At 49.8% G+C, this 26920-nt stretch overlaps 3 protein-coding genes across 3 annotated transcripts; 2 read left to right on the forward strand and 1 right to left on the reverse strand.

Annotated features, from left to right (window-relative positions):
• The first annotated feature begins 2451 nt into the window (after nt 1-2451).
• LOC109752036 (phenylalanine ammonia-lyase-like) lies at nt 2452-5144 on the forward strand. The gene has a single exon (XM_020310904.4). The coding sequence runs from the start codon at nt 2792-2794 to the stop codon at nt 4913-4915; it is 2124 nt and encodes a 707-aa protein (XP_020166493.1). The 5' UTR covers nt 2452-2791; the 3' UTR covers nt 4916-5144.
• An 88-nt stretch (nt 5145-5232) lies between these two features.
• Nucleotides 5233-7967, reverse strand: LOC109752037 (pentatricopeptide repeat-containing protein At5g66520). The gene is made up of 2 exons (XM_020310905.4): nt 5813-7967; nt 5233-5718 (listed from the first exon to the last, which is right to left on the reverse strand). The coding sequence occupies exon 1, from the start codon at nt 7965-7967 to the stop codon at nt 6429-6431; it is 1539 nt and encodes a 512-aa protein (XP_020166494.1). The 3' UTR covers nt 5233-5718; nt 5813-6428.
• A 111-nt stretch (nt 7968-8078) lies between these two features.
• LOC109752038 (protein BRICK1) lies at nt 8079-11737 on the forward strand. The gene is made up of 2 exons (XM_020310907.4): nt 8079-8320; nt 11417-11737. The coding sequence occupies exons 1-2, from the start codon at nt 8179-8181 to the stop codon at nt 11539-11541; spliced, it is 267 nt and encodes an 88-aa protein (XP_020166496.1). The 5' UTR covers nt 8079-8178; the 3' UTR covers nt 11542-11737.
• Nucleotides 11738-26920: the final 15183 nt, after the last annotated feature.

Below are 26920 nucleotides of genomic sequence, written 5' to 3' on the forward strand. Positions count from 1 at the left end.
AAAACTCATTTTTCATCACACGTCGAGCTAGGCGTTGCCCTTGAGCCTCCATAGGTGCTCCACTAGATCCTGCTGCAGTTGTTGATGCACCAGTGGGTCTCGGATCTCCTGACGCATATTGAGGAAGACAGTCCAGGTTGCCGGTAGGTGGTGATCAACTTGGGGAAGAGGACCCTGCGTGTAATATGGTTCAGTGTCAAACACTGGCTCTTCCTGCTCGCTCTCAATGATCATGTTGTGCAAGATGGCACAGCAAGTCATGATCTCCCACATTTGATCTTTCGACTAGGTCTGAGCAGGGTACTGGACAACAGCAAATCGAGATTGGAGCACACCAAATGTGTGATAGCATGGCTTATTAGGGATGATAGACTACTCATATCAATAAGGAATTCCTTTTTCCGGGAACCCATTTGGAAAGAACTTCAAAGTTAAGCGTGCTTAGCTTGGAGTAATTTCAGGATGGGTGACCGACCGGGAAGTTGCTCTCGGGTGCGCGTGAGGACAAAGTGCGCAGAAAAGACTAGTATTGATCTGTGGGGCCAGTCTAGATCCCGCCAGGAGTAACGACCACCGGTGGGTGTGTCTGGGGCGTTACAAAATGCCCGCTTGATATCCTTTCTGCAAGCCTCCTAAACCTTCGCAAAGTGGGAGTTCTTGCCTCCTGGCACAGGGTTTGAGATAGTCTTCACAAATGTGGACCATCTCGGATAGATGCCATCTGCTAGGTAGTATCCCTTGTTGTAGTGCCGCCCATTGACCTCGAAGTTCATCGAAGGAGAATGACCTTCAACAAGCTTGGTAAAGACAGGGGAGCACTGCAGTATGTTGATGTCATTGTGAGTTCCCGGCATACCAAAGAAGGAGTGCCAAATCCATAGGTCGTGTGTGGCCACTGCCTCAAGTACCACACTTCAACCGCCTTTGGCGCCTTTGTACATTCCCTGCCAAGCAAATGGACAATTTTTCCATTTCCAATGCATGTAGTCGATGCTTCCAAGCATCCCTGAAAATCCTCTTGCTGCATTATGTGCTAGGATCCGAGCAGTGTCTTCAGCATTGGGTGATCGTATTGCGGTCCAAACACTGCCACCACTGCCCTGCAGAACTTGTAGAAACACACAATGATCGTGGACTCGGCCATGCGTCCATAGTTTTCCAGTGATTTCACCGGGAGCTCCATATGCAAGCATCCTCATAACTGTCATGCACTTCTGGATTGAGGTGAATCCAAGTGTGCCGGTGCAATCCTTCTTGCACTTGAAGTAGCTGTCGAACTCCCGGATGGAATTCACAATCCTAAGGAAGAGCTTTCGGCTCATCCGATAACGACGAAGGAATACTTTGTCGCCGTGCAGTGGAGCGTCGGCAAAGTAGTCAGAGTAGAGCAAGCAATAGCCTTCCACTCGATGCTGGTTCTTTGCCTTCAGCCGGCCCGGTGCCGAGCCACCTCGCCGCGGCTTTGCATTGCTCGCGAGTAGGCCGGCCAGGGCGGCGAGGACCATGAGATGCTCTTCGTCTGGACGTCGGCATCGGCTTCCTCCTCCAGCAGCGCCACGAGCGCCTCCTCGTCGTCCGAGTCCATCGCCGAGCAGACAAATCGCCGAACACCTAACGGGCGTGGTGGGCGCACAACCGCCGGTATCCCGCCCTGCGCGGTCGGAGCGCCGGAAAACTCGTCTAGAAAGGTGGTGGAGGATGCCGCGGCGGAACCCTCTCTCCTTTCCGGCGGGGGAATGGCCTATCTAGCGGTGGTGCTAGTGGGGGGAGGGGGGTAGGCGGCGCCGGGATGGGCGAGGCGAATCTGGACGTGCAAGATGACTTTTCGCCTGACAGTGTGGCCCAGATGCGGTTTTTCCTTCCGCCGGAGCCCCCAAGCGCCCCCCAGTGCGCTGGGTTCGGCCTGGGATCGCCGGGCCCAAAACCAGGCCGAGTCGGCGGATTTCGGCGTCTTGGGGGCGCGACTGAGGGGGTTTTACGGCGCCGGCGTGAAAAAAATCGTCTTGGGTACTCTAACCTGGACGGGTACCAAGGAAATTAACATGTTGGAACAAGTCAAATTCGTTCAGATATCTCTTGTGTGAACCTTGCCGCCCTCTAGTCACGGTCAAGGCTCAAGGCCATGTCGCCAAAAATTCACAAGTCGCAAATCTCCGCTCTATACCTAATCATACGAGAGTTTGTTGGACTTGGGCACACACACACCTAATTGAAATGAAATGAGTGGGACAATGATGGACAAGTTTGCTGCTAATTAGCTGGGTCGCAAGCTGGACGCTGGAGCTCGTCGCCAAGTCTCCAAAACAGACTGGATCATCGCCATCAGCTAGCATCTGGCAAGCGCGTGCAGCGTCGCCTCGTGCGTTCCCCTCGCATAGCACTGCATAGAATACTAGTATCCCATTGTCGCAGCAGCTGCCTATTCTTCGTCTTCTTCCTACTGCGCACGCACGAGGCCACCAACCGCACCTTCGTGCTCACCCGGCCAAGTCCAGCGGTCAACACCACCATTCCGGTCATAGTCCACACCAATCCCCAGTTCCCCACCCACCATGGTTGCGCTACCTATTTAACTCCTTCCCTCGTCTCCATTTCCATCCAAGAAGAAGAGCATTCCCCGCCTCTCCTACTCCAACGAGCTTTTCTCTCACAAGGCTACTCCACACATCATCGAGCTGATACAGTAAAGACCACCAGTCCCTCACCCGCAAAAAAAAAAAAAAAAAAAAGACCACCAGTCCCTACTCAAGCTGCTCCATCGAGACTTCAAGGCAAATTGTCGATCGAACCAATGGCCACTAATGGCAACGACGGTTTGTGCGTGGCCAAGCCGCGGAGTGCTGACCCGCTCAACTGGGGGAAGGCGGCGGAGGAGCTGTCGGGGAGCCATCTTGACGCCGTCAAGCGGATGGTGGAGGAGTACCGCAGGCCGGTGGTGGTTATGGAGGGCGCAAGCTTGACCATCGCCCAGGTCGCCGCGGTGGCCGCCGCCGACGGGGCCAGGGTGGAGCTCGACGAGTCCGCCCGCGGCCGCGTCAAGGAGAGCAGCGACTGGGTCATGACCAGCATGGCGAATGGCACCGACAGCTACGGCGTCACCACCGGCTTCGGCGCCACCTCCCATCGGAGGACCAAGGAGGGGGGCGCGCTGCAGAGGGAGCTCATCCGGTTCCTTAACGCCGGTGCGTTCGGCACCGGCAGCGACGGCCACGTTCTGCCCGCGGCCACCACGCGTGCGGCGATGCTCGTCCGCGTCAACACCCTGCTCCAAGGGTACTCTGGCATCCGCTTTGAGATCCTCGAGACCATCGCCACGCTGCTCAACGCCAACGTGACACCGTGCCTGCCGCTCCGGGGCACCATCACCGCTTCTGGTGATCTTGTCCCGCTCTCCTACATCGCCGGACTTGTCACCGGCCGCCCAAATGCTGTGGCTGTTGCTCCCGATGGCACAAAAGTTAATGCCGCCGAGGCATTTAAGATTGCCGGTATCCAACATGGCTTCTTCGAGCTACAGCCCAAGGAAGGCCTTGCCATGGTTAATGGCACGGCGGTGGGCTCCGGGCTCGCGTCCATTGTTCTCTTTGAAGCGAACATCTTTGGTGTGCTTGCTGAAGTTTTGTCGGCCGTGTTCTGCGAAGTGATGAACGGCAAGCCAGAGTACACCGACCACCTAACACACAAGTTGAAGCACCACCCCGGACAGATCGAGGCTGCGGCCATCATGGAGCACATCCTGGAGGGCAGCTCCTACATGATGCTCGCGAAGAAACTTGGTGAGCTCGACCCATTAATGAAGCCAAAGCAAGACAGATATGCTCTCCGCACATCACCACAATGGCTCGGTCCTCAAATTGAGGTCATCCGTGCAGCGACAAAGTCAATCGAGCGCGAGATCAACTCTGTCAATGACAACCCACTTATTGACGTATCTCGTGGAAAGGCAATCCACGGTGGAAACTTCCAGGGCACGCCCATCGGTGTGTCCATGGACAACACGAGGCTTGCCATTGCTGCGATTGGCAAGCTCATGTTTGCCCAGTTCTCGGAGCTAGTAAACGACTTCTACAACAATGGCTTGCCCTCCAACCTCTCTGGTGGCCGCAATCCAAGTCTTGACTATGGCTTCAAGGGTGCCGAGATCGCAATGGCGTCATACTGCTCGGAGCTCCAATTCTTGGGCAACCCTGTGACCAACCATGTCCAGAGTGCGGAACAGCACAACCAAGATGTTAACTCCCTCGGATTAATCTCAGCCCGTAAGACTGCCGAGGCCATCGACATTCTGAAGCTCATGTCCTCTACATTTTTGGTTGCGCTGTGCCAAGCCATCGACCTGCGCCACCTCGAAGAAAATGTCAAGAATGCCGTCAAGAATTGTGTCACAAGAGTGGCTAGGAAGACCCTGATCACAAATGACATGGGTGGCCTCCACAACGCACGTTTCTGTGAGAAGGACCTGCTCCAAACAATCGACCGCGAGGCGGTGTTTGCATACGCAGACGACCCTTGCAGCGCCAATTATCCTCTCATGAAGAAGATGCGCGCGGTGTTGGTTGAGCATGCCCTGGCCAACGGCGAGGCTGAGCACAACGTGGAAACCTCGGTGTTTGCCAAGGTTGCCAAATTCGAGCAGGAGCTCTGTGCAACACTACCTCAGAAGGTTGAGGCTGCTAGAGGTGCAGTGGAGAATGGCACCGCTGCAGAACCAAACCGTATCGTAGACTGCCGGTCATACCCTCTATACCGGTTCGTGCGCGAGGAGCTGGGCACAGTCTACTTGACCGGAGAGAAGACTCGGTCACCTGGCGAGGAGGTGGACAAGGTGTTCGTTGCCATGAACCAGGGTAAGCACATCGATGCTCTGCTGGAGTGCCTCAAGGAGTGGAACGGCGAGCCCCTGCCTATCTGCTAATCAAGTAGATGAAGAGAAGATGCCTTGGTTCAGAATTTTAGAAACTGATAATACTGTTGTTTGATTTTATTTTACTTTTCCTCTTCTAAAGCGTTGATGCATGCAACGTTCTTCCGGAGCTAAAGCCTAGAGCTTCTGCTGCTGTAAGTGACAGGGTATAAATTTTTATGACAAATGTTCAAGTTGTTGAAATGAATCCAAAGAAGCCAGTCTATTGTTGTATCAACAAGTACATTGCTGTACCACATTGCATTGCAAGTCATCGCACAATTAGATGATCATACATGTTCAGGCACAAGCAAGATTGCCAGAAGTGATAGAAAGAACCAGAAAGAAACAACATAGACATGAGAGGATATACACAGGAGTAGTACATATGAACTAGTCACAGGAACTAATCAGACTAAAGTTTTCTTGTCCTTATATGACAAGTAGTCAATCCATTGGTACTAGCAGTATGTGCCAACAGAAGAAACAATGTAGTACACGCCTAGCTGCTTCGATCATCGCATAACCTAGCAAAAAATCTCTTCAATTTCTAGAAGACAAAAAATCTGTTCAATTTCTCCACGGGAGATCTATAGGTAGATGATGTCGTAGTGGTTGTCCGTGAACAGCAAGGTTACACTAACATGGAGAACTCCAAAACTAAAGTAGACATCTTGAGGAGGTCCTTCACTGAGCTGCTCAACACCGAGGGCCATCATCTGAACTTAGGCTGCCACCGTCTGAACAGGGTAGCGTGCTGAAAGCACCACTGTGACATCTCCGGGTAGCTGCTAGTAATCTGAGGAAAACTAAAACTGACCAAAAAAATGTGTCAGAAACATGAATTAGGATGAACTGCGGAAAAGATAGGTTGACAACTGAAGGATAAGTTGAAAAGTGTTTTCTCACTGTTTTTTTATATGTGTTTTCTGTTCTAACAAGTGCTGAAGAACTTGAGAAGTTTCTGATTACGGCAACTGACAAACTGGCACATTAAGCCAGTGAGATGGAAGCATTCGGCCACAACACTTCACCGGAATTGCAGAAAAACAAACATGTAAAAAACCTGTTAGTTGATGCTACGGGGATCAATCTGCCTTGTGTCTTCCAGCTCATTAGACTCTTTATCAACTTCTCAAATGCCTGAAGGAACCCGTGGAGATACATCACATTTGGTAATCATTCCATACACCTCTGTAAGGATTCCTCTCCAGAGGTCTCGGCGGTAGTACTGAAGAAAGGCTTCAGCTGGCCTGGCCTGTTGGCTTGCCAGCGGTGAAGCTCCACGAAGGTAGCCGATGAGAGCATGTCAAGCTGCGGAAGTTGCTGACCAACTCCGCGTCTTGGCCAGCAGGTAGGAGAAACCTCCATGAGCATGTCATCTGAGCAATGGATCTGTGCCCCCTTTCGGCTGAACAATATTTGCCATGTGTAGTTGTGGTACGAGTCTGCAACATGGTGTTCCAACTTATAAGAGGCCAAGACACGGTGTGCGACGACCTGAGACGGAAACGGACACTTAAGCCTACGCCAAGTTGGACAGCTCCTCGAGGTGACGGTAGTCATGGCCAAGCAGCCTGAGCTGCTGATCGAGCCCTCTGACGACGGTGTTGATGCACGGATCAAGGAAGCGGTCGCCAGCAACAAACTCGCAAGCGACGCCATCGACCTCGACCATGCTGCAGCCGGGCACTTTGGCCACCTTCTTCTCCTCCATCACCGACCGGATCCTTACCACGTCCTCCCACTTGCTGGAGCAGGCGTACATGTTGGACAGCTGCACGTGCACGCCGCTGTGGTCGAGCCCAAGCTCCGCCAGCCACTCCACAACCTGCTTTCCGAGCTTCACGCCATCACCACCGTGCACCCGGCACGCATTGAGCAGCGCACCTAGCACATACGAATCGGGCCGCATCGGCATTGCCCGTGCCACAGCCGCGGCCTCCGCGAGCATCCCGGCACGGCCGAGAACATCCACCAGGCTCCCATAGTGCTCCACGCCTGGCTCGATGCCGTGGACGGCAGACATGCTTCCGAAGATCTCCTTAGCGACGCTGACAAGCCCACCGCCGGCACGGGCACATGCGCTGAGGATGCAAATGAAGGTGACCTCGTTGGGGCGCACCCCCAGGTCCCGCATCCGGCCGAACAGCTCGACGGCCTCCTGGCAGTGGCCGTGGTCTGAGAGCCCCGAGATCATGGCCGTGTAAGCAAACACGTCGCGCTCGGGCTCCGGCATGGCTGCGAACACCTGCCTCGCCGAGTCTAGGCTCCCGCACTTGGCATACATGTCCACCAGCGCAGTAGCCACCCCTCCATCCATCCTACCGGCGGTAGCGGTGATGAGAGCGTGCACCCACCGGCCTTGCTCCAGCGCCCCGAGCCCACCGCATGCAGCCAGTGCGCCAACGATAGCCGCCCTGTTGGGCCGGACACGAGCCCTGAGCATCATGTCGAACACCTCGAGCGCATCCCCGAAGCCGCCCGCCCCGACGTGGGCGCTGAGCATGGCGCTCCAGGCGATGGGCGTCTTGTGCGGCATTCCATCGAACAGGGCGCACGCGTCGTCCATGTGCCCGGCCCTGGCGTAGGCCGTGAGAAGCGAGGTCCAGGAGCAGACGTCGTCCGTACGCGCGAGGACGGCACTGTCGAAGACGCGGCGCGCGGCGTCTAGGAAGCCGCGGGAGGCGTAGGTGTGGATGAAGCCGTTGGAGACGTAAGCGTGCGCGTCCCAGCCGAGCGTCACGGCGAGCGCGTGCAACGCGCAGATGAGCTGCGTGTGGGCCGAGGAGGGGAACGACGGCGAGGGAATGGGGATGGCTGTGGCGATAGAGGCGGTGAGGAGGAAGGAGAAGGTGTAGTTGTTGGGGAGGAATGCGGGGAGTATGCGGCGGAGGCGGGGGAAGAGGGCGAGGGCGCGGAGAGGGGCGTCCGGGAGGAGGCCGCGGAGGAGGATGTTTGGGAGGTAGCGGTCGCCGAGGAGGGAGGCGGTGAGGAGGTGGCCGTGGAGCTGCCGGAGCTGCGCCGCCGTGAGCGACGGGTGGGACAGCAGCCGCAGCGGCATGGCGGCGAGCCGGCGACCGAATGATACGTGGGCCTGGGCCCCTAATAGGAGGATGTGGAAGTAGATTGCCGGCAGGCCCACGGACCCAGCCCAACCGAAGCGTAGAGTGGAAGGTAACCAAGGACAGAAGCGACTTCTTCTCCATTAGTGGGTGGGGAGCGGAGCCAACTGCCAAGCGTCCTGCGAGCGGGAGGAAGACGAAGGAGAAGCAATGGCTCGCGCGGGGCAAGGAGGCGGGATGGGGAGCGCGGTGAACGTGGGGATCGCGGTGCAGGCGGACTGGGAGAACCGCGAGTTCATCTCCAACATCTCCCTCAACGTCCGCCGCCTCTTCGACTTCCTCCTCCGATTCGGTGCGCCCCCCAGATCCCCATTTCCCTCCCCGCATTCCCTTCCTCCTCCCCACCCGTCTGCTTGCCTGCTTGCCTCAGTACGATTGGATTGGATTGGATTGGATCTTAGCCCCTACTGCTTCCACCCGCCTCTAGGTGTGATTTATTCCACGCATCGGGGAATTAGAACTCTTGATACCTAGTACCTGCTTGCGCTCAGGATAAGATCTCCCTCATGGATGATATGCCCTGCTGCATCCGCCTCCATGACTGCACAGGCCCGTATTTTCCATAGCCGACTTCCTCGCGCATGTTGCCGATGAGGTTGGTGGGTCAGTCAGCCTTGAATTGCCCGTTACTGCAACGGCGCTTTGCCCCCTCTAAGACTAGTCACAATGGTAATAACTTAGAGTAGTAACATGCATATGTTACTAATCTATATTACTACCTTCACAGTGGGTAGTAACATATGTGAGGTGTCATGCAACACTTCATTTATTAGGTTATAGACTCATCTTGTCTTGGTATATGTGATGTTACAGTAACTAGCTATGTTACCACATGCCTCTCTTTCCTCATTAATTACTTGCCACATCATCTGTTTTGCCTAGAGACTGTGATGTTACTATCTATGTTACTCCCACTGTGGGTAGTCTAACTAAAATGCTAGTTCCTGTGACTTTGTTGTTGACCATGTAGCAGTTCTCTTGCCTAAAAAGAAAAATACAATGGAACCATTGCTAGAAATAAGGAATACCATCAACAAAGTTGTGCTGTAGTATGTGATCCATCCTTTATCTCTTCTTGGCACACGCGGCGATAATGTATTTCTAGGGATGTGTTTGCAGCGAGTTAATTGCATAAAACCATCACATTTGGGGCATCGTTTGCAGAAAACCACGAAGTCACTAATTATTTGCAAGAACCACCACGCATTCAGTAATCCTTTTGCAGAAAGCACTTATCACTTGTTTCGCCGTGTTTGATCGCGTTTCCGACAGGTGAGGCCCGCTCGTCAGGAGCTGACTTGGCAAAAAATTGCCACGTGTGCGTCTTGACCAAGTCTTCTTCCTTCTCCTCTCTTTCACTCTCACACACATTATAACAAACACGTTGTGTGCGTGCACTGGAAGGGGCAGCGCCTCATGCCGTCGGCTTGGACGGGGAGAGTGGAGCCGTCGGCCGGCGAGCAGCCGCGGCTCGTGTGCGTGGTGCAGGAGGACCTGTTGTTGCCGGGCGTGCAGAGGCTGAGGGAGCCGCATGGCAGCGGGAGGTCTGGTCGCCGCCGTGGAGGAGTAGGCCGTGCTGAGCCTGGATGATCGCGGCGACGACTTGGGCGCGCAGCCGTCGCAGGCGCTGCACGGGATCCAGGCGGCGTCGTTGCTGGGGTCGATGGCGACCAGCAGAGTCTGCGGCGGCGTGCTGAGCCTTGCGCAGGCCACGTAGTTGCAAGAGCTTCTTGCCGGTGATAGCTAGGCGGCATGGTGACGGGACCCCTCAACTCATGGGTGGCGGGCGCGGACATGCACGACGGTGCTGGCCGGTGAGATGGCTGGAGGTTGGGTCCGGACACAGAGACGACGTGGACGCCGTCTGGGTGGCCAACGGCCACGCCAAGAGAGTCGAAGGGTGTTGCCACAGTCGATGACAACAGCTGCAACCTGTGCATCGGCCATCGCACGGAGCTATGTGTGTGGCCAGCGGCATGAATGCACGCGGCGGCTTGGCCTCCGCATAGGTTCGAGCTCGTACTACCATGGCGGGCCTGTGTGTGCGGACAGCGTCGCAGATGCGCGCGACTGCAGCCTCCACCTCGATCCCCTGGGTGGCCAAGGACCAGAGCCACCTTGCCGGAGGCCTCCACACTCATGTCCTTCTCCTGCTGCTTGATGCATGCCAACTGCTCAACGAAATGTCTAGCTGAAATAGAATGTGAGGGAAGAAGAAGATCCACCGGGGACTACCACGTGGGCGCTGACAGCGAGGCCACCGTGTAGAGGCTCGGGCTCGCGTGTCAGGAGTGCGGTGGCGGTTGCTCGCAGGGCGACGCAGCAGCGGGTGCCCTGGTCATGGGCGTTGAGGGAACGGCTGGCGGCGAGCTGCGGGGAGACTCTCTTCCATGGCCTCTCACATGACCACTTTTCTCTGCTCCCCATGATGAAGCGGCGCCAGCGTCGGGCCCTGCCCTCAACGTGTTTGTTTGTAATGTGTTTGAGAGGGGAAGAGAGGAGAAGGAAGAAGACTTGGTTAAGACGCACACGTGGCAATTTTTTGGCAAGTCAGCTCCTGACGAGCGGGCCTCACCTGTCGGAAACGCGATCAAACACGACAAAGCAAGTGATAAGTGCTTTCTGCAAAAGGATTACTGAATGTGCGGTGGTTTTTGCAAATAATTAGTGACCTCGTGGTTTTCTGCAAACGATGTCCCAAATGTGATCGTTTTATGCAATTAACTCGTTTGCAGCAAACCTGTGGGATGCCAGATGGTTGCGCTTCCAGTCTCAAGAAAAAAGAATGCATTATGTGATTTTGCTGTTGACCAAGTAGCATCTCTCTTGCCTCACAAAATAGACAATGGAACCATGGCCGGAAACAGCGAACAGCATCAACATAGAGGTGTAACTAGTTCACCCCTTAGCCATGGGCAATGGGAAATCGATTTCAACTAGTTCTGCACAGTTATATCCTGTAACTAGAATGTGACTTGTTTTGCGCGGTATGCTGTTACTGGCCTGGAATATTGATTAGCCTCTCGAACTTGTGGGAAGAACGGAGTCAGTAGATTGGATACCTTTGAACCATGATCGCGAATCAACAACCATGCGTGTCTGTTTGTTTGTTGCTTTCTTATTCATCCTCGGCATTGTGTTTTTGGCTGTCAAAGCAGGAGTTATGCCAATTTCATTAAGATAGAAAAATAAAATACAGAGTGACCCGGTTTATAAGGGAAACTGGGCGGAAAACCCCAATGCCTGACTCTGAGCGAAAACCAATGAACAAAAGGAAAACCTAGAAAACAGAAAAAAGAGGGGATGTGGACTACAAGTTCGCAAAAGCAAAAGGAAGGCGCGGGCAGATAATTCAGGACCTTGCTAATCTGATGCGTTCATTTTGCAGAGGCCACGACGAAGAGCAAGCTGGCGTCGTTGAACGAGAAACTAGACAGCCTGGAGCGGAAGCTGGAGGTGCTGGAGGTCCAAGTGAGCAGCGCCACCACCAACCCCTCCGTTTTTAACAACTAGCTAAGCCTAATTAGCTAGAAGAAGTGCTAGCACGCGGAGTTGCAGCTGCAGGGCTTACTGACGTTTCAGAGGAGCATTCTGGCTTTGAGTTGTGTGTTTCCTGTGTGTGTGCAGTCAATCAGTCTGTTTATGTATGTATGTACGTGTCATGTACTACAATTAATTGATTGAGATGTTAATTACATGTCTTTCTGTATGTTTATTATGCACAATTAGACTACCATAGTGGGAGTAACATAAGTGGCAACATCCACATATCTAAGCAAAATAAATGATGTGGCAAGTAATTAATAAGGAAAGAGAGACATGTGGTAACATACTCCCTCCGGTCCTTTTTAGTTTGCACATACGTTTTCTCTCAGGTCAAAGTATCTCTACTTTTTTGACCCACCTTATAAAAAAAAATATCAACATTCACTCAAACCAATATTTTAGATTCATTATGAAATGTAGTTTCATGGTATGTGTATTTTGGTACTGTAGATGTTGATATTTTTTAGTATAAACTTGGTCAAACTTTATAAAGTTTGGCTTGACACAAATCTAATACACGGGGTAAAAAGGACCGGGGATTAGTATGACACTATACATAATAAATGAAGTGTTGTACTCTCGCTATCACACAAGCAAGACAAGTCTGCAACCTAATAAATGACACTATACATATGTTACTCATCACTATAAAGATAGTAAGGTGGACTCATAACATATGCATGTTACTAGTCTAAGTTACTCCCCACTATGGGTAGTCTAAAAGAAAAAAAGTCGCCCTCATTACCGAGGCTTGCCGGTGACTGTGTAACATCCCAATTTTCAAATTTTGGATGTTAACATGCCATTCATTTGGATGTTAACTTGTCATTCATATACATCACATGTATGCATCATTTGGAGTTCATTGGAATTGATTTGAGTATTAAACCCTAAATGTGTTTGGGAATTGTTTAAATGCTCATATTAACTCCTATTGTATAAAATGAATTTACAAAATTGCGTTTTAGTTGGAGTTATTTTTCCTCTGCTCAATATTAACTATTGGGAGGCATCTCATGAGTTGAAGGAGAGGGTTATTAGGAGTGCCCTTGAGAGGAAGAAGGTGATGCAAACAATATGTGGACGGAGATGGTGATTTGCGTTCATAAGGTGGTTTCAGATAGTATGGGGTGACCAAGGGAAGTAGAAGCGCAACTAAAGATATCTGGTGGTGGAACAATGATGCCCAAAAGGCTATCAAGGAGAAGAAAGGTTGTATCACACACCTACATCTAGATAGGAGTGTAGACAACATAGGGAATTACAATGTGGCAAAAAAGACCGCAAAGCGAGTCGTGAGTGAAGCAAGGAGTCGGACATATGAGGACCTCTACCAACGTTTAAACATGAAGTAAGGCGAAAGGGGCATTTATAAGATGGCCAAGGTCGGAGAGAGGAAGATGAGGGATGCCGACCAAGTCAAATGCATAAAAACAGAGCAGATCAGCTTTCGGTGAAGGGCGAGAAGATCAAACATAGATGGCGAGAGTACTTTGACAAGCTATTCAATGGAGAGAATGAGAGCTCTGCTGACGAGGATCAAACTGACCTCACGCCGCCACCATCTTGGCTTGCACATCAAGATGGTCCTTTGGTCTCTATCTAGGTCTCCAGGCTCCTCCCCTGACGCTAGTCCTTCACGGGGTCACTCGGGCCCCGAGGCGGGCCTGCTGCCAGGCTTCCCACCGAGAGGCCACCCCTAGTGTATTATACCGTTAGTGAGGAAATAATCCTTTTTTCATCCTAAGATCATCATGAGCATTCCCGGGGGTTCGAGTTCTTGTTTACTTTTGAGATAATCATAGGTAAGTCTCTTGTGATCCACTGAGAGAATCATGACGACTGGATGTTCCTCAAATTTTGACAAAAGAGCAGAATGTTCATTGGTCAAAATTTGGTTTTGCTCCATCTCCTCAACCAACAAACTTTCTTGCATCATAAGCGTCTTAAGTTGCTTATCAAGAGAACCTTGTTGCATAGAGGCAATTTTAACGAGCTTAGCATTATGAACAATTTCCTCAGAGGAAGAACCATCACAAGAATCGACCTAAGATTTTCGAGGAGATACCTTGGAGACTTTTTCCATTAAGCGGTGTGCAGTGCTTCATCGTCACTACCATCATTGTCGAAAAAGGAACTCGACGTAGGTGTGGAAGCGCAGGCAATTCCTTCCATGTCGGGGTCAGAATCATTTGCGGACAATTCTTCTTCCGTGGCATCAGATTCAGAAACTTTGTCTTTGGAACATTTCCTTCAATATCAGTCGTGTCCTTGTGAGAGTTTTTTCTCTTCTGTTGGAGTTGGACTTCGAGGAAGAACTCTCTTCTTGAAGTGTTTCTTCTTCTTGTCGTTGTTAGAATCATATCTCTTTCTTGACTTGCTGCCCATATTGAACTTTCCACTATTCCTAGCCTTGACTTCCCATTGAGGACAATCAACAATAAAATGACCATTTCTCTTGCACTTGAAGGATGAATTGTTTCCAAAAGAATTTGAGCTTGAGGTAGCTTGGGAGCAACTCTTGGAGTTCTTCTTCGAGAAGTGATTCTTCTTCTTGAAACGGTTGAAATGTTTCATTATCAGGCGAGGTCTTTGCCAAAGCTGTTGGGATCATCAAAATCTCCATCAACATTTTCCTCGTCCTTTTTCGAGGAACAATTCGAAGCAGCTTTTGAGAGCATGACTTTTGCGATAGTTGGAACCATACAAATCTTTATTTTCATATTCTTGTAGTTCATGTGTGTTAAGTCTCTCAGTGATATTAGAGGGGTTGAGACTTTAATTGGGGCATTTCTTGATCATCAGAACTAGGGTGTCAAAATAATTGTCCCGAAAATGCAGCAACTTCTTCACCACTTCATGATCAGTAATTTGCTCAACACCAAGTCCTTGAAGCTCGCTAGAGAGATCACATAGACGATCATAGGTATCTTGGACACGTTCCCTTCCAATTATATTGAAATAATTGAAGAGGTTTCAAAGAGTATCAATGCGAGTATTTCTGGGTGGAGACACCCTCATTCACTTTCTCAAGTTTATCCTATATTTCCATTGAAGTTTCCAATCTTCAGTGTTGAAGGAAATGCGGCTTTGAGAGATGATTGCATATGACATCCTTAGCCCGACCATCAAGTTGCTTCAATCATCTCTCAGCAGGAGCGATTTAATAAGGATCTTCGATGACATAGCCTTCCTCGATGATGTGCCAAATATCATCATCAATAGCCCTCAGACGAATCTTCATCTTCTCTTTCCAGAAGGGACAATCCTTTTCCATCGCAGACATGAATCTTCTAAGAAGACTTGAAAATATCCGCAGTCGACATACTCAAAATTGCACGCGTTTAGATCAAAATGTGCAGAGACAAGGGAGTTCCTCGCGCTAATACAAATTATAGGACCAGAAATCGAATAGAGGGGGGGGGGTCTTCTGAAAAGGTAAATCTCTCAACACAGAAGAGTGGAATAATATGACTAAGGCAATTCTACATAGAGGTCAAACTAATGGTGGAATCGACTTAGAAGAAAAACTTATATGAGCTACTGAGAGATGTCTAGCAAAACATATGCGAGGAGTATCACTAAGTAGAAGTAGATGAAAAACATGCAAACATAGAGGCAAATTACTTTATGTACAACAAGATGAAAAACAAACAAAAATATAGTTGGTACAGATAGAAATGATCTTCAGTCACAAAGCACTTAACATAGAGAACAATCAAAACAGAGGAATAACTCAACACAATGAAATATAGAAAGTAATTCAGAAGGAGAAAGAACCAGTGTTGTTTGATGGTGACAAGCTATTTTTTGACTAGTTCACACTTATGCCAAAGTCCTACATCTAGTTGGAGAGACTTGTTATCAAACAAATGAGCAAAACTCTCTCTGTCCTATTCTCCTCGACATCAAGTTCCTCAAACTTTAGTTGATTTTACTCGGGGTGGATTTTTCAAGGCAATCTATAACCCTTCATAGATAAAGTCCTCGGCAAACCATAATACTATCAGTTGCTCTGACTGACACCTAACAGTCTAGCGAGTGTGCAGCTCACAAGAGTAATAGGTCACACGCTTCGTCTCGACATTGTTCTCTATGATGCACAATCACCTATCTAAGTTTGGTTCAGGGGTTTCTCTCAACAGAGGGGTTGCTCCGGCAAACAATTTTCAATTCAAACGGAGTAGCCAACCGATGAAGGTTGGGGTGGGGCAGCTATTTATAGACAAAGAAATCATGAGGTGTGAAATGACCATTGGGCACTACAGAAAACACTTCTGTGATAATACATGTTTGTCACAGTAGGTCATGTTTTTTGTCATGCATGTACATTCATGACGATTTTATGATAGAATCAAGATAGTCATACATGTGCTGTCGTAGAAGTGTTCCATGACAATACTCAAATTATCATCAGGGAAGTGTCCACTTGCATGACGATAAATGGCGCGTCATGGACGTGTTTTCGTCAAGGGTAACTGACACGTGGCATCCACCTTAACGAGTCATCGTTAAGCTATCGGGTTCCAGTTTGGATCCGATAACCCACTAACAGCCCGGACCAATGGGGATTTTCCATGTGTAAAATTCTCACTGGCCAGAGGAACCACGTGTCGGCTTAGCGTTGGGACAGATGTCATCCATTCAATGGACCGAAGGCGCCTATGATAAGTCAACACGTCACACGGCCCAATAGTGGCCCATTTAGGTCAAAAAGGTTGACCGAGTCAAAATTAGCAAGCCGGCCCATTTATGGCCTACTTGTGTCTGGCCCAGTTAGGGCCACAACCCATACGAGTTATGGCAATTCGGCTCGTTAACTATCTGAAACCATTGCAGCCCATCGCTAGTTCGAGCCTGTTAACTGTCTGCTATATATTTGGGCTCAATAGCGGCCCGAGGTAATATTGGCCTGTTAACAACCCATTCTAGGGATGGGCCAATTTTCAGGACGTACGTCTTTCGGCCTTTTAGCGACCCATTCAAGTGTTGGGCCAATTTCTAGCCCGGTGTGTCTTTCGGCTTGTTGACGGCCCATACAGGGGTTGGGTTATATATGGCCCGACCTGACTTTTGGCCTCTTAACGACCCATGCTCTTCCTGATCCAATTCCAGCCCGGTGTGTCTTTCAGCTTGTTAACGGCCCACAACAGAGTTGGGCCATTTACAATCCGACTTGACTTTTGGCCTATTACGAGGACAATTTCTGGATAGGGCCAAATCCGGTCAATCAAAGGCCCAAGAGAATTTTGGCCCCTGCGAGCCGATTAGGAGTAGTGGGCCGCTCACCTTGATGAAGGACCCACGACGCTTCGTTCTAGTTATTAATTTCACTACTCTTTTTTGGCTTGTTAGCGACCAGTTGAGCTTTCGACCCAGAAAGCTGTATTGCGAGCCGCGCTAAGCAAATGTACGACATGCAAGGAAATACATAGCAATCGAAGCATATATTATAGGAAATTACATCCACTGGACAATCAAAGATTGATGCTAGTGCAAATAAATGAACAAAACTTAACGATCTACAACCTCACAATCTGCAACTGCTATTTGTGATCTACGTTGGTATTTCCCCGAAGATGAGAGGATGATGCAGCACAACAGAGGTAAGTATTTCCCCTAGTTATGAAACCAAGGTTATCAATCCAGTAGGAGAACCAAGCAACACTATGTAAACAACACCTGCACACAAACAACAAATCTTCGCAACCCAACGCGTAAAAGTGTTGTCAATCCCTCAACGGTATTGAGGTAGATTAAATTGTATGGGTTTTGAGAAAAAGATCTAACAAAAATACAAAATAAAATAAACAGAGTAAAATTGCAGCAAGGTATTTTTGGTTTAATATATGATAAGAAATAGACCCAGGGCCATATGTTTCACTAGAGGCTTCTCTCGAGAAAATAGCATACGGTGGGTAAACAAATTACTATTGGGCAATTGATAGAAAAGCGAATAATTATGACGATATCCAAGGCAATGGTCATGTATATAGGCATCACGTCCAAGATTAGTAGACCAAAACGATTCTGCATCTACTACTATTACTCCACACATCAACCGCTATCAGCATGCATCTAGCGTATTAAGTTCATGGAAAAACAGAGTAATACAATAAGAACGATGACATGATGTAGACAAGATAAACCCACGTATGAATAAATTCCATCTTGTTACCCTTAATAGCAACGATACATGTGTGTCATGTCTCTTTCTGTCACTGAGATTGAGCACCGCAAGATCGAACCCATCACAATGAAGGAAATATGCCCTAGAGGCAATAATAAAGTTGTTATTTATATTTCCTTATATCATGATAAATGTTTATTATTCATGCTAGAATTGTATTAACCGGAAACTTAGTACATGTGTGAATACATAGACAAAACAGAGTCTCCCTAGTATGCCTCTACTTGACTAGCTCGTTAATCAAAGATGGTTATGTTTCCTGACCATAGACATGTGTTGTCATTTGATGAACGGGGTCACATCATTAGAGAATGATGTGATGGACAAGACCCATCCGTTAGCTTAGCATAATGATCGTTTAGTTTTATTGCTATTACTTTCATCATGACTTATACATGTTCCTCTGACTACGAGATTATGCAACTCTCGAATACCGGAGGAACACCTTGTGTGCTATCAAACGTCACAACGTAACTGGGTGATTATAAGATGCTCTATAGATGTCTCTGAAGGTGTTTGTTGGGTTGGCATAGATCGAGATTAGGATTTGTCACTCTGTGTATGGGAGAGGTATCTCTGGGCCCTCTCGGTAATGCACATCACTATAAGCCTTGCAAGCAATGTGACTAATGAGTTAGTCACGGGATGATGCATTACGGAACGAGTAAAGAGACTTGCCAGTAACGAGATTGAACTAGGTATGATGATACCGACGATCGAATCTCGGGCAAGTAACATACCGATGACAAAGGGAACAATGTATGTTGTTATGCGGTTTGACCGATAAAGATCTTCGTAGAATATGTAGGAGCCAATATGAGCATCTAGGTTCCGCTATTGGTTATTGACCAGAGATGTGTCTCGGACATGTCTACATAGTTCTCGAACCCATAGGGTTCGCACTCTTAACGTTCGATGACGGTTTGTATTATGAGTTATGTGATTTGATGACCGAAGTTTGTTCGGAGTTCCGGATGAGGTCACGGACATGACGAAGAGTCTTGAAATGGTCGAGAGGTAAATATTCATATATAGGATGATGGTATTTGGACACCGGAAGTGTTCCGGGTGATACCGGGTCACCGGAAGGGGTTCCGGGCTACCCCCGGCAAAGATATGGGCTTAATGGGCCAAGGGAACACACCAGCCCACAAGGGGCTGGTGCGCCCCCTATAGGGCCAGCCACGTGGGGAGAAAGGGAAAGGAGAGGAGGAAAAGTATGAAGTAGGACTCCTACTTCCTTCCCCTCCCCCCTCCTTGCTTTCCCCCTTGTCCAAATATGGTAGGGGAGGCCGAATTGGACTAGGGGCCCAAGTAGGATTCATCCTACTTGGGCGCGCCCTAGGCTGCCTCCCTCCCTGTCCCTCCTTTATATACGCGGGGAGGGCACCCCTAGAACACACATCAATTGTTCCTAGCCGTGCGCGGTGCCCCCTCCACAGTTAACACCTCGGTCATATCGCCGTAGTGCTTAGGCGAAGCCATGCGCTGGTAACTTCATCATCACCGTCGCCATGCCGTCGTGCTGACGAAACTCTCCCTCATCCTCAACTGGATCAAGAGCTCGAGGGATGTCATCGTGCTGAACGTGTGCTGAACACGGAGGTGCCATACGTTCGGTACTTGGATCGGTTGGATCGTGAAGACGTTCGACTACATCAACCGCGTTACTAAACGCTTCCTCTTTTGGTCTACGAGGGTACGTGGACACACTCTCCCCGCTCGTTGCTATGCATCTCGTAGATAGATCTTGCGTGATCGTAGGTAAATTTTTTGAAATACTGCGTTCCCCAAAAGTGGCATCCGGGCCAGGTCTATGCGTAGATGTTATATGCATGAGTAGAACACAAAGAGTTGTGGGCGATAATAGTCATACTGCTTACCAGCATGTCATACTTTGATTTGGCGGTATTGTTGGATGAAGCGGCCCATACCGACATTACATGACCGCGTTCATAAGACTGGTTCTACCGTCGTGCTTTGCACACAGGTGGCAAGTGGGTGTCTGTTTCTCCAACTTTAGTTGAATCGAGTGTGACTATGCCCGGTCCTTGTTGAAGGTTAAAACAGCAAACTTGACGAAAAATCGTTGTGGTTTTGATGCGTAGGTAAGAACGGTTCTTGCTAAAGCCCGTAGGAGCCACGTAAAATTTGCAACAACAAAGTAGAGGACGTCTAACTTGTTTTTGCAGGGCTTGCTATGATGTGATATGGTCAAGACGTGATGACATATAAATTGTTGTATGAGATGATCATGTTTTGTAACAGTTATCGGCAACTGGCAGGAGCCATATGGTTGTCGCTTTATTGTATGAATTGCAATCGCCATGTAATTGCTTTACTTTATCACTAAGCGGTAGCGATAGTCGTAGAAGCAATAGTTGGCGAGACGACAATGATGCTTCGATGGAGATCAAGGTGTCAAGCCGGTGACGATGGTGATCATGACGGTGCTTCAGAGATGGAGATCAAAGGCACAAGATGATGATGGCCATATCATATCACTTATATTGATTGCATGTGATGTTTATCCTTTATGCATCTTATTTTGCTTAGTACGACGGTAGCATTATGAGATGATCCCTTACTAAAATTTCAAGGTATAAGTGTTCTCCCTGAGTATGCACTGTTGCGACAGTTCTTCGTGCTGAGACACCACGTGATGATCGGGTGTGATAAGCTCTACATTCACATACAACGGGTGCAAGCCAGTTTCGCACATGCAGAATACTCGGGTTAAACTTGACGAGCCTAGCATATGCAGATATGGCCTCGGAACACTGAGACCGAAAGGTCGAACGTGAATCATATAGTAGATATGATCAACATAGTGATGTTCACCATTGAAAGCTACTCCATCTCATGTGATGATCGGACATGGTTTAGTTGATATGGATCACATGATCATTTAGATGACTAGAGGGATGTCTATCTAAGTGGGAGTTCTTAAGTAATATGATTAATTGAACTTAAAGTTATCATGAACTTAGTCCTGATAGTATTTGCATATCTATTTTGTAGATCAATTGCTCGCGTATAGCTTACCCGTTTTATTTATGATATGTTCCTAGAGAAAACTAAGTTGAAAGTTGATAGTATCAATGATGCGGACTAGGTCCGTGATCTGAGGATTATCCTCATTGCTGCACAGAAGAATTATGTCCTTGATGCACCGCTAGGGGACAGAACTATTGCAAGAGCAAATGCAGACATTATGAACGTTTGACAAGCTCGGTATGATGACTACTTGATAGTTTAGTGCACCACGCTTTACGGCTTAGAACCGGGACTTCAAAAATGTTTTGAAACGCCATGGAGCATATGAGATGTTCCACGAGTTGAAATTGGTATTTCAGACTCATGCCCGAGTCGAGAGGTATGAGACCTCTGACAAGTATTTTTGCCTACAAGATGGAGGAGAATAGCTCAACCAGTGAGCATGTGCTCAGAATGTCTGAGTACTACAATCACTTGAATCAAGTGGGAGTTAATCTCCAGATAAGATAGTGATTGACAGAGTTCTCTAGTCACTATCACCAAGTTACTGGAACTTCATGATGAACTATAATATGCAAGGGATGATGAAAAAGATTCCCCGAGCTCTTCGCGATGCTGAAAATCGGCGAAGGTAGAAATCAAGAAAAACATCAAGTGTTGATGGTTGACAAGACCACTAGTTTCAAGTAAAAGGGCAAGGGAAAGAAAGGGAACTTCAAGAAGAATGACAAGCAAGTTGCCACTCCCATGAAGAAGCCCAAAGCTAGACCCAAGCCTGAAACTGAGTGCTTCTACTGTCGGTGTCAAAACCGGCGGATCTCGGGTAGGGGGTCCCGAACTGTGCGTCTAAGGCAGATGGTAACAGGAGGCGGGGGACACAATGTTTACCCAGGTTCGGGCCCTCTCGATGGAGGTAATACCCTACTTCCTGCTTGATTGATCTTGATGATATGAGTATTACAAGAGTTGATCTACCACGAGATCGTAGAGGCTAAACCCTAGAAGCTAGCCTATGGTATGATTGTTGTTGTCCTACAGACTAAACCCTCCAGTTTATATAGACACCGGAGGGGGCTAGGGTTACACAGAGTCGGTTACAAGGGAGGAGATCTACATATCCGTATTGCCAAGCTTGCCTTCCACGCCAAGGAGGGTCCCATCCGGACACGGGACGAAGTCTTCAATCTTGTATGTTCATAGTCCAACAGTCCGGCCAAAGGATATAGTCCGGCTATCCGAGGACCCCCTAATCCAGGACTCCCTCAGTAGCCCCTGAACCAGGCTTCAATGACGATGATCCGGCGCGCAGATTGTCTTCGGCATTGCAAGGCGGGTTCCTCCTCCGAATACTCCATAGAAGATTTTGAACACAAGGATAGTGTCCGGCTCTGCAAAACAAATTCCACATACCATCGTAGAGAGAATAATATTTCCACAAATCTAATCTGCTGACGCATTTTGCAGCATGACATCACACCACGGCCCGGTCATTATTCGAACCATTTTTCACAACCAGCCACCGCACATATTGCGAGGCGGTTTCCTTGGCACGTCTTATCGAAGCAGAGATCGTGTCCCCTTATCACGGGATTCTCATCAATACGGGTATGGGTAACCCAACCGCGCCATCAATTACGGCGCTTGGGGAATAAGCGAGTTTACCAGGTAGGTGGGGAGGCGCATAGCTTCTTCCGCCCTTATAAAGGGACAATGATTCACCCTTTTCACCCACGCCTTCTTCCTCCTTGCTCATCCATTCTTGCGCACTCGAGCTCCAGCGCCCAAGTTCGCGTTTTTCTCCTCAAACCACTCCAAGCATGTCCGGAGCGGGAGGCAAGTGGATGGTCTCCTCCGTTACGGAGGAGAACATCACAAAGCTACGGGGAGCCGGATATCTGGCCACGGATATCGTGCACTGGCTGCCTGATGCGGGGCAGATCATCCCTACTCCAGAACCCCATGAGAGGGTGGTTTTCCTTACCCACTTCGTCCGCGGACTGGGATTTCCCCTCCACCCGTTTGTCCGCGGGCTCATGTTCTACTACGGGCTGGACTTTCACGATCTGGCCCCCAATTTCATCCTCAACATTTCGTCGTTTATCGTCGTGTGTGAGGCCTTCCTCCGCATCAAGCCCCACTTCGGCCTGTGGCTGAAGACCTTCAATGTTAAACCGAAGGTGGTGGTCGGCCAGCAAGCAGAGTGCGGAGGCGCCATGGTGGGAAAAATGCCCAACGTCACCTGGCTTGAAGGCTCCTATGTGGAGACCATAAAGGGGTGGCAATCGGGGTGGTTCTACATCACCGAGCCGCGCGACACCAACTGGGTGGCGGCCCCCAAATTTTGATCCGGAATCCCCATGCGGCTCACCTCCTGGAAAGAGAAGGGCCTGTCCTGGGGTTCCCCGGTAGAGCTGACCGGACTCCAGACATGCATCAAAAACATGATGAGCAAGAAAATCAAGCTCGTCAACGTGGTCCAAGTCATGCTCTTCCGCCGGATCCTCCCGTGTCAAAGACGGGCATTCAATTTGTGGGAGTTCGACCCGGCTGAGCACCAGATGCTGCGAGAGCTCTTCGACACGACGCACAAGGACGTCTGGAAGGTGCTGTTCAAGGGCGCCGAGGTACCTCCTCCCCTTACCGAGGACCGCGGACTCAGCGGAAAGCGCCCTGCTAATCCGGACTGGGTATCTAAGCCTCCACGCAAAGTCTTTTATATATTATACGATGTTCATTTCCCCAATATAACCATGCGCGGGATCTAAGCCTCCACGCCATTTAACAGGACTGGGTAGTGACAGCGGAGCAGATCGATTGTCCGACTCCCCTGCCCGAAGATCCAGCAGATGCTCTCCTAACGGAGATGCTGGTTCCGGCACCTTATGAGGTGCCGGAGAAGAAGGCCACGGGGACCAGGAAGGGTCTCCGGCGCAAGGTTATATCGGACTCATCGTCCGAAAGCACCGAGGCGCACTCCTCCCACGAAAACGAGGAGGAGGAAGAGGAAAGTTCTCCCCCCGCCCAGCCGGGGGAGACAGGAAAAGGAAGGCCGCCCCGGCCGGGGCGGCCAAAGGGTCCAAGAAGGGAAGGTCCCTCCTTCCGAACAACTTCAACCGCCACCCACAGCGACGACGAGTGGCTGCCCAGGGATAAGCCCCTGGCGAAGTCGTAAGTATTCGGATACCATAGTAATTCTGGTATGTCTCGCTTGGTTGCTTCTTATCATGCCGAACATGATCACACAGCCCCTCCAAAGCTCATATCAGCGTATCCTCTTCGGAGGAGTCTTTGGGCGAGTCGGAGATGAACAGCGATTCGCTCCCGACCGCCTCCTCCCCCCGCCCCACGGACGACGCCGAGGTGTTGTCTCAAAGGGAACATAACCAAGGGGGGACAGTTCCGGAGGTGCCCCAAGGCAACATTCCAGGTGCTGGGGGTAAGAGGGGCAAGACTCCCCTGGGCCCCAACGCCGGGGGCAGCAAGTCTAGCCCCAAGCCGAATACGGCGCCGGAACCTCCAGTGGTTCCGGATTCTGTCCAGTAGCCCCTCGCTAAGGCGAGCCAGCCGTCTGTGCCGATGGCCTCTGTTCATCCAGAGGCATCGGACAACTTGCTGGAAGTGCTTCGTGGCGCTTCCATTGACGAAGAGCACCGCACCATTATGAGTGCGGTGGTCAAGAAGGTTCAGTCCGCCAAGAGCGGACTGACTGAAGCCTGTGTCAGCCTCCTAACAGGCTTTGAGGTAAGTAACCAGATTATAAGAGAATGTTACCGCATAGACAGTAGCCCCTGATGCTCTGTTTGGCGTTCACGAAGAAAGGCCGAATAGAGGATCAAATAATAACCGCAGGAGTCTAATCGAAATATGTCTATGTGCATATGCAGGCTTCACTGCTAGCCGCTGTCGCACGTACTGCGGAGGTCGCCGCACTGAAGCGGGACCTTGAGCGGTCCAAGGAAGAGCTTGGCCTTGCCAAGAGGCAGCTCGAAGAGAACAAAGGTAAGTGATACCCCGTCTGTATATTATAAAAAATTTGGTTTTAGAATAATAGGATCGTCATGAATGTTGCTAGGGGCCACGACCAAAGTGGCGTCCCTGCAAAAGGTGCTATTTGAGGCTGAAGACAAAGCGGCCAAGGAGCGCATCGAGCGAGAAAAGCAAGAAGCCCGAGTAGGCGAGGTGCAGCAAGAGCTCCAGGCTCTCGCCAAAAAACACGAGTCCTTGGAGCTTGACTCTAAGACACAAGGGTCCGAGCTTGCGAAGGCCCTTGAAAGCGCACAACATGCCAAGGACGAAGCCCAAAAGGCCCTCCAGGAGATTGAGGCGGTTAAGAAGATAGCGGCGGGTAAGGCATTCATTATGCAAAGCAAGCATGTGAAGGAAACTTTCTTTTTACTTACCCGAGTTCGGAGCTCTCCAGGAGCGTTCGCAGATCTACCCCGCAGTGTGTCAGATGCCGCGGAGTTCTACCGGGCCGAGGAGGGGAGCTCGACGGAGAAGTTGTTCTGGTCTCAGTATACTGGGACCGAACACCCCATGCCCTTGAGCGACCAGCTGAAGCAACTGGTCGAGCTCCACAAGGCGCCCGAACAGGCCATGAAGGGTCTTATAGTCCGGATGTGGCCTGGCGATCCCCTGCCTGATAGCTACTTCGGCCTGGTGAGGCGGCTTGTGAATGCCTGCCCACGGCTTGAAGTCATAAACCGGTCCGTCTACGTCGAGGGTGCGCGCAGGGCTTTTGCCCGGGCAAAGGTGCACTGGGCGAAGCTGGACGCCGAGAAGCTGGTGAAGGAGGGGCCGCCGGAAGGCAAGGAGCATCGCCACCCCGAAATGTATTATAATAGTGTCCTGAAGGGTTCTCGCCTTGTGGCGGAGGAATGTGCCAAGGATGTAATATTCGAATGAATGTACTCATGTGATCCTGTAATATGAAACGAGTTCATTTGCGCTATGCAACGCTTGTGAATTTAAAATATTACCTTCTGTGCGGCCGTTTATAAAATCTGAGAGTTGGCCAGTCGTTGGCTTCTGCCCCCATGTAACTAGTACTGAGGTGTTCGGGACAAACCTAAGCACTCTTTATCCCAATTTTGGGTCCTTCTAGGGAGGTGTTCAGCACAACGAACCCGGCAATCTAACTATAAGGCTATATCACTCTCACTTAGCCATAGAAGTCTACAATTTTAAATTTTGGCGAAGCCCCTAGTATTCGGAAGGCCGAATTTAGGGCGCTATATACGCCTAAGTAGGGCAAGGCCAACTCCTCGCCCTAAGCGGAAAAATTCTTTAAGAACTTGAGACCTCTCGAACAGCAGCCAGCTCTCGCCTTATCATGGCAGTCAGTTTTCGGCTTTCTCTACTGAGGTGCTCGTCCGGATGAACCGGGACACAATCGCAGTAGTTCTCCCAGCGCTACCTTAGCCGATATTGCGGAACGTAAGGTACCAAAACATGGGAGCCGGGCAAACCCAACTATTGACCCAAGACATGATTCGGAGCTGATGCATATAATGCTATAAGTTCGGGGTGCCGCACTGTCGAAAGTGTTCGGACTTCTCACGCCGTATTATGGGGTCTACTGAAGCCCCTGGCGTACTGGTCGTACCAGAATGTACGGGTGTAATGTCGTAAATAAACAGACAAGGAAAAAGGGAAGGGTAATGCAATAATAGACTAATGCTATGCATTTTTATTTAAATAATACGTCGAAGCGTACTGATACAAGTAGTGCAATAAGCAAAAAATAGGACTATTTGGCATGTCCTATCCAAGGGCAAGCTGCGTATGGGTATTTAAAACGGGTACTTCGATTGTTATCAGAGACCACCTGGGGATTCCCTTGTACGTCTTAGCTTCTTGCCTCCTTGGTTTTTCCTTCCTGTAATGTGTCCAGCAATCAGACTGCCGAAAAGGGCTTCCAGAGAGTAAGGTCCTAAAAGAGAGAAAATGATAAAGGTATACAGCCCCTGGGGCGGTTGAGCCGCATTGTGGGACGTGCCCTGGCCGTGCCCCCGCCTATGCCCATGGTATTTTTAGTGCGTAATTATGTACGTGCGGCACAGATTTCGTTGCTTGACTGGGACTAGGACGGGGGCCGAATTGCTAGGCGCGCTCTGAACGTGCCAGGCAATCCTGTTGCAGGTTACTCCGGACTCACTT

Source organism: Aegilops tauschii, chromosome 2 (genome assembly GCF_002575655.3).
Source record: "Aegilops tauschii subsp. strangulata cultivar AL8/78 chromosome 2, Aet v6.0, whole genome shotgun sequence".
Lineage (NCBI taxonomy): Eukaryota > Viridiplantae > Streptophyta > Magnoliopsida > Poales > Poaceae > Aegilops > Aegilops tauschii.

Excerpts from the sequence above, each read along its gene's own strand:
- LOC109752036 (XM_020310904.4), top strand. The coding sequence starts at position 2,792 with ATGGCCACTAATGGCAACGACGGTTTGTGCGTGGCCAAGCCGCGGAGT.
- LOC109752037 (XM_020310905.4), bottom strand. The coding sequence starts at position 7,967 with ATGCCGCTGCGGCTGCTGTCCCACCCGTCGCTCACGGCGGCGCAGCTC.
- LOC109752038 (XM_020310907.4), top strand. The coding sequence starts at position 8,179 with ATGGCTCGCGCGGGGCAAGGAGGCGGGATGGGGAGCGCGGTGAACGTG. Across the intron at positions 8,321-11,416 it reads CGACTTCCTCCTCCGATTCG|AGGCCACGACGAAGAGCAAG; the intron begins GTGCGCCCCCCA and ends TTCATTTTGCAG.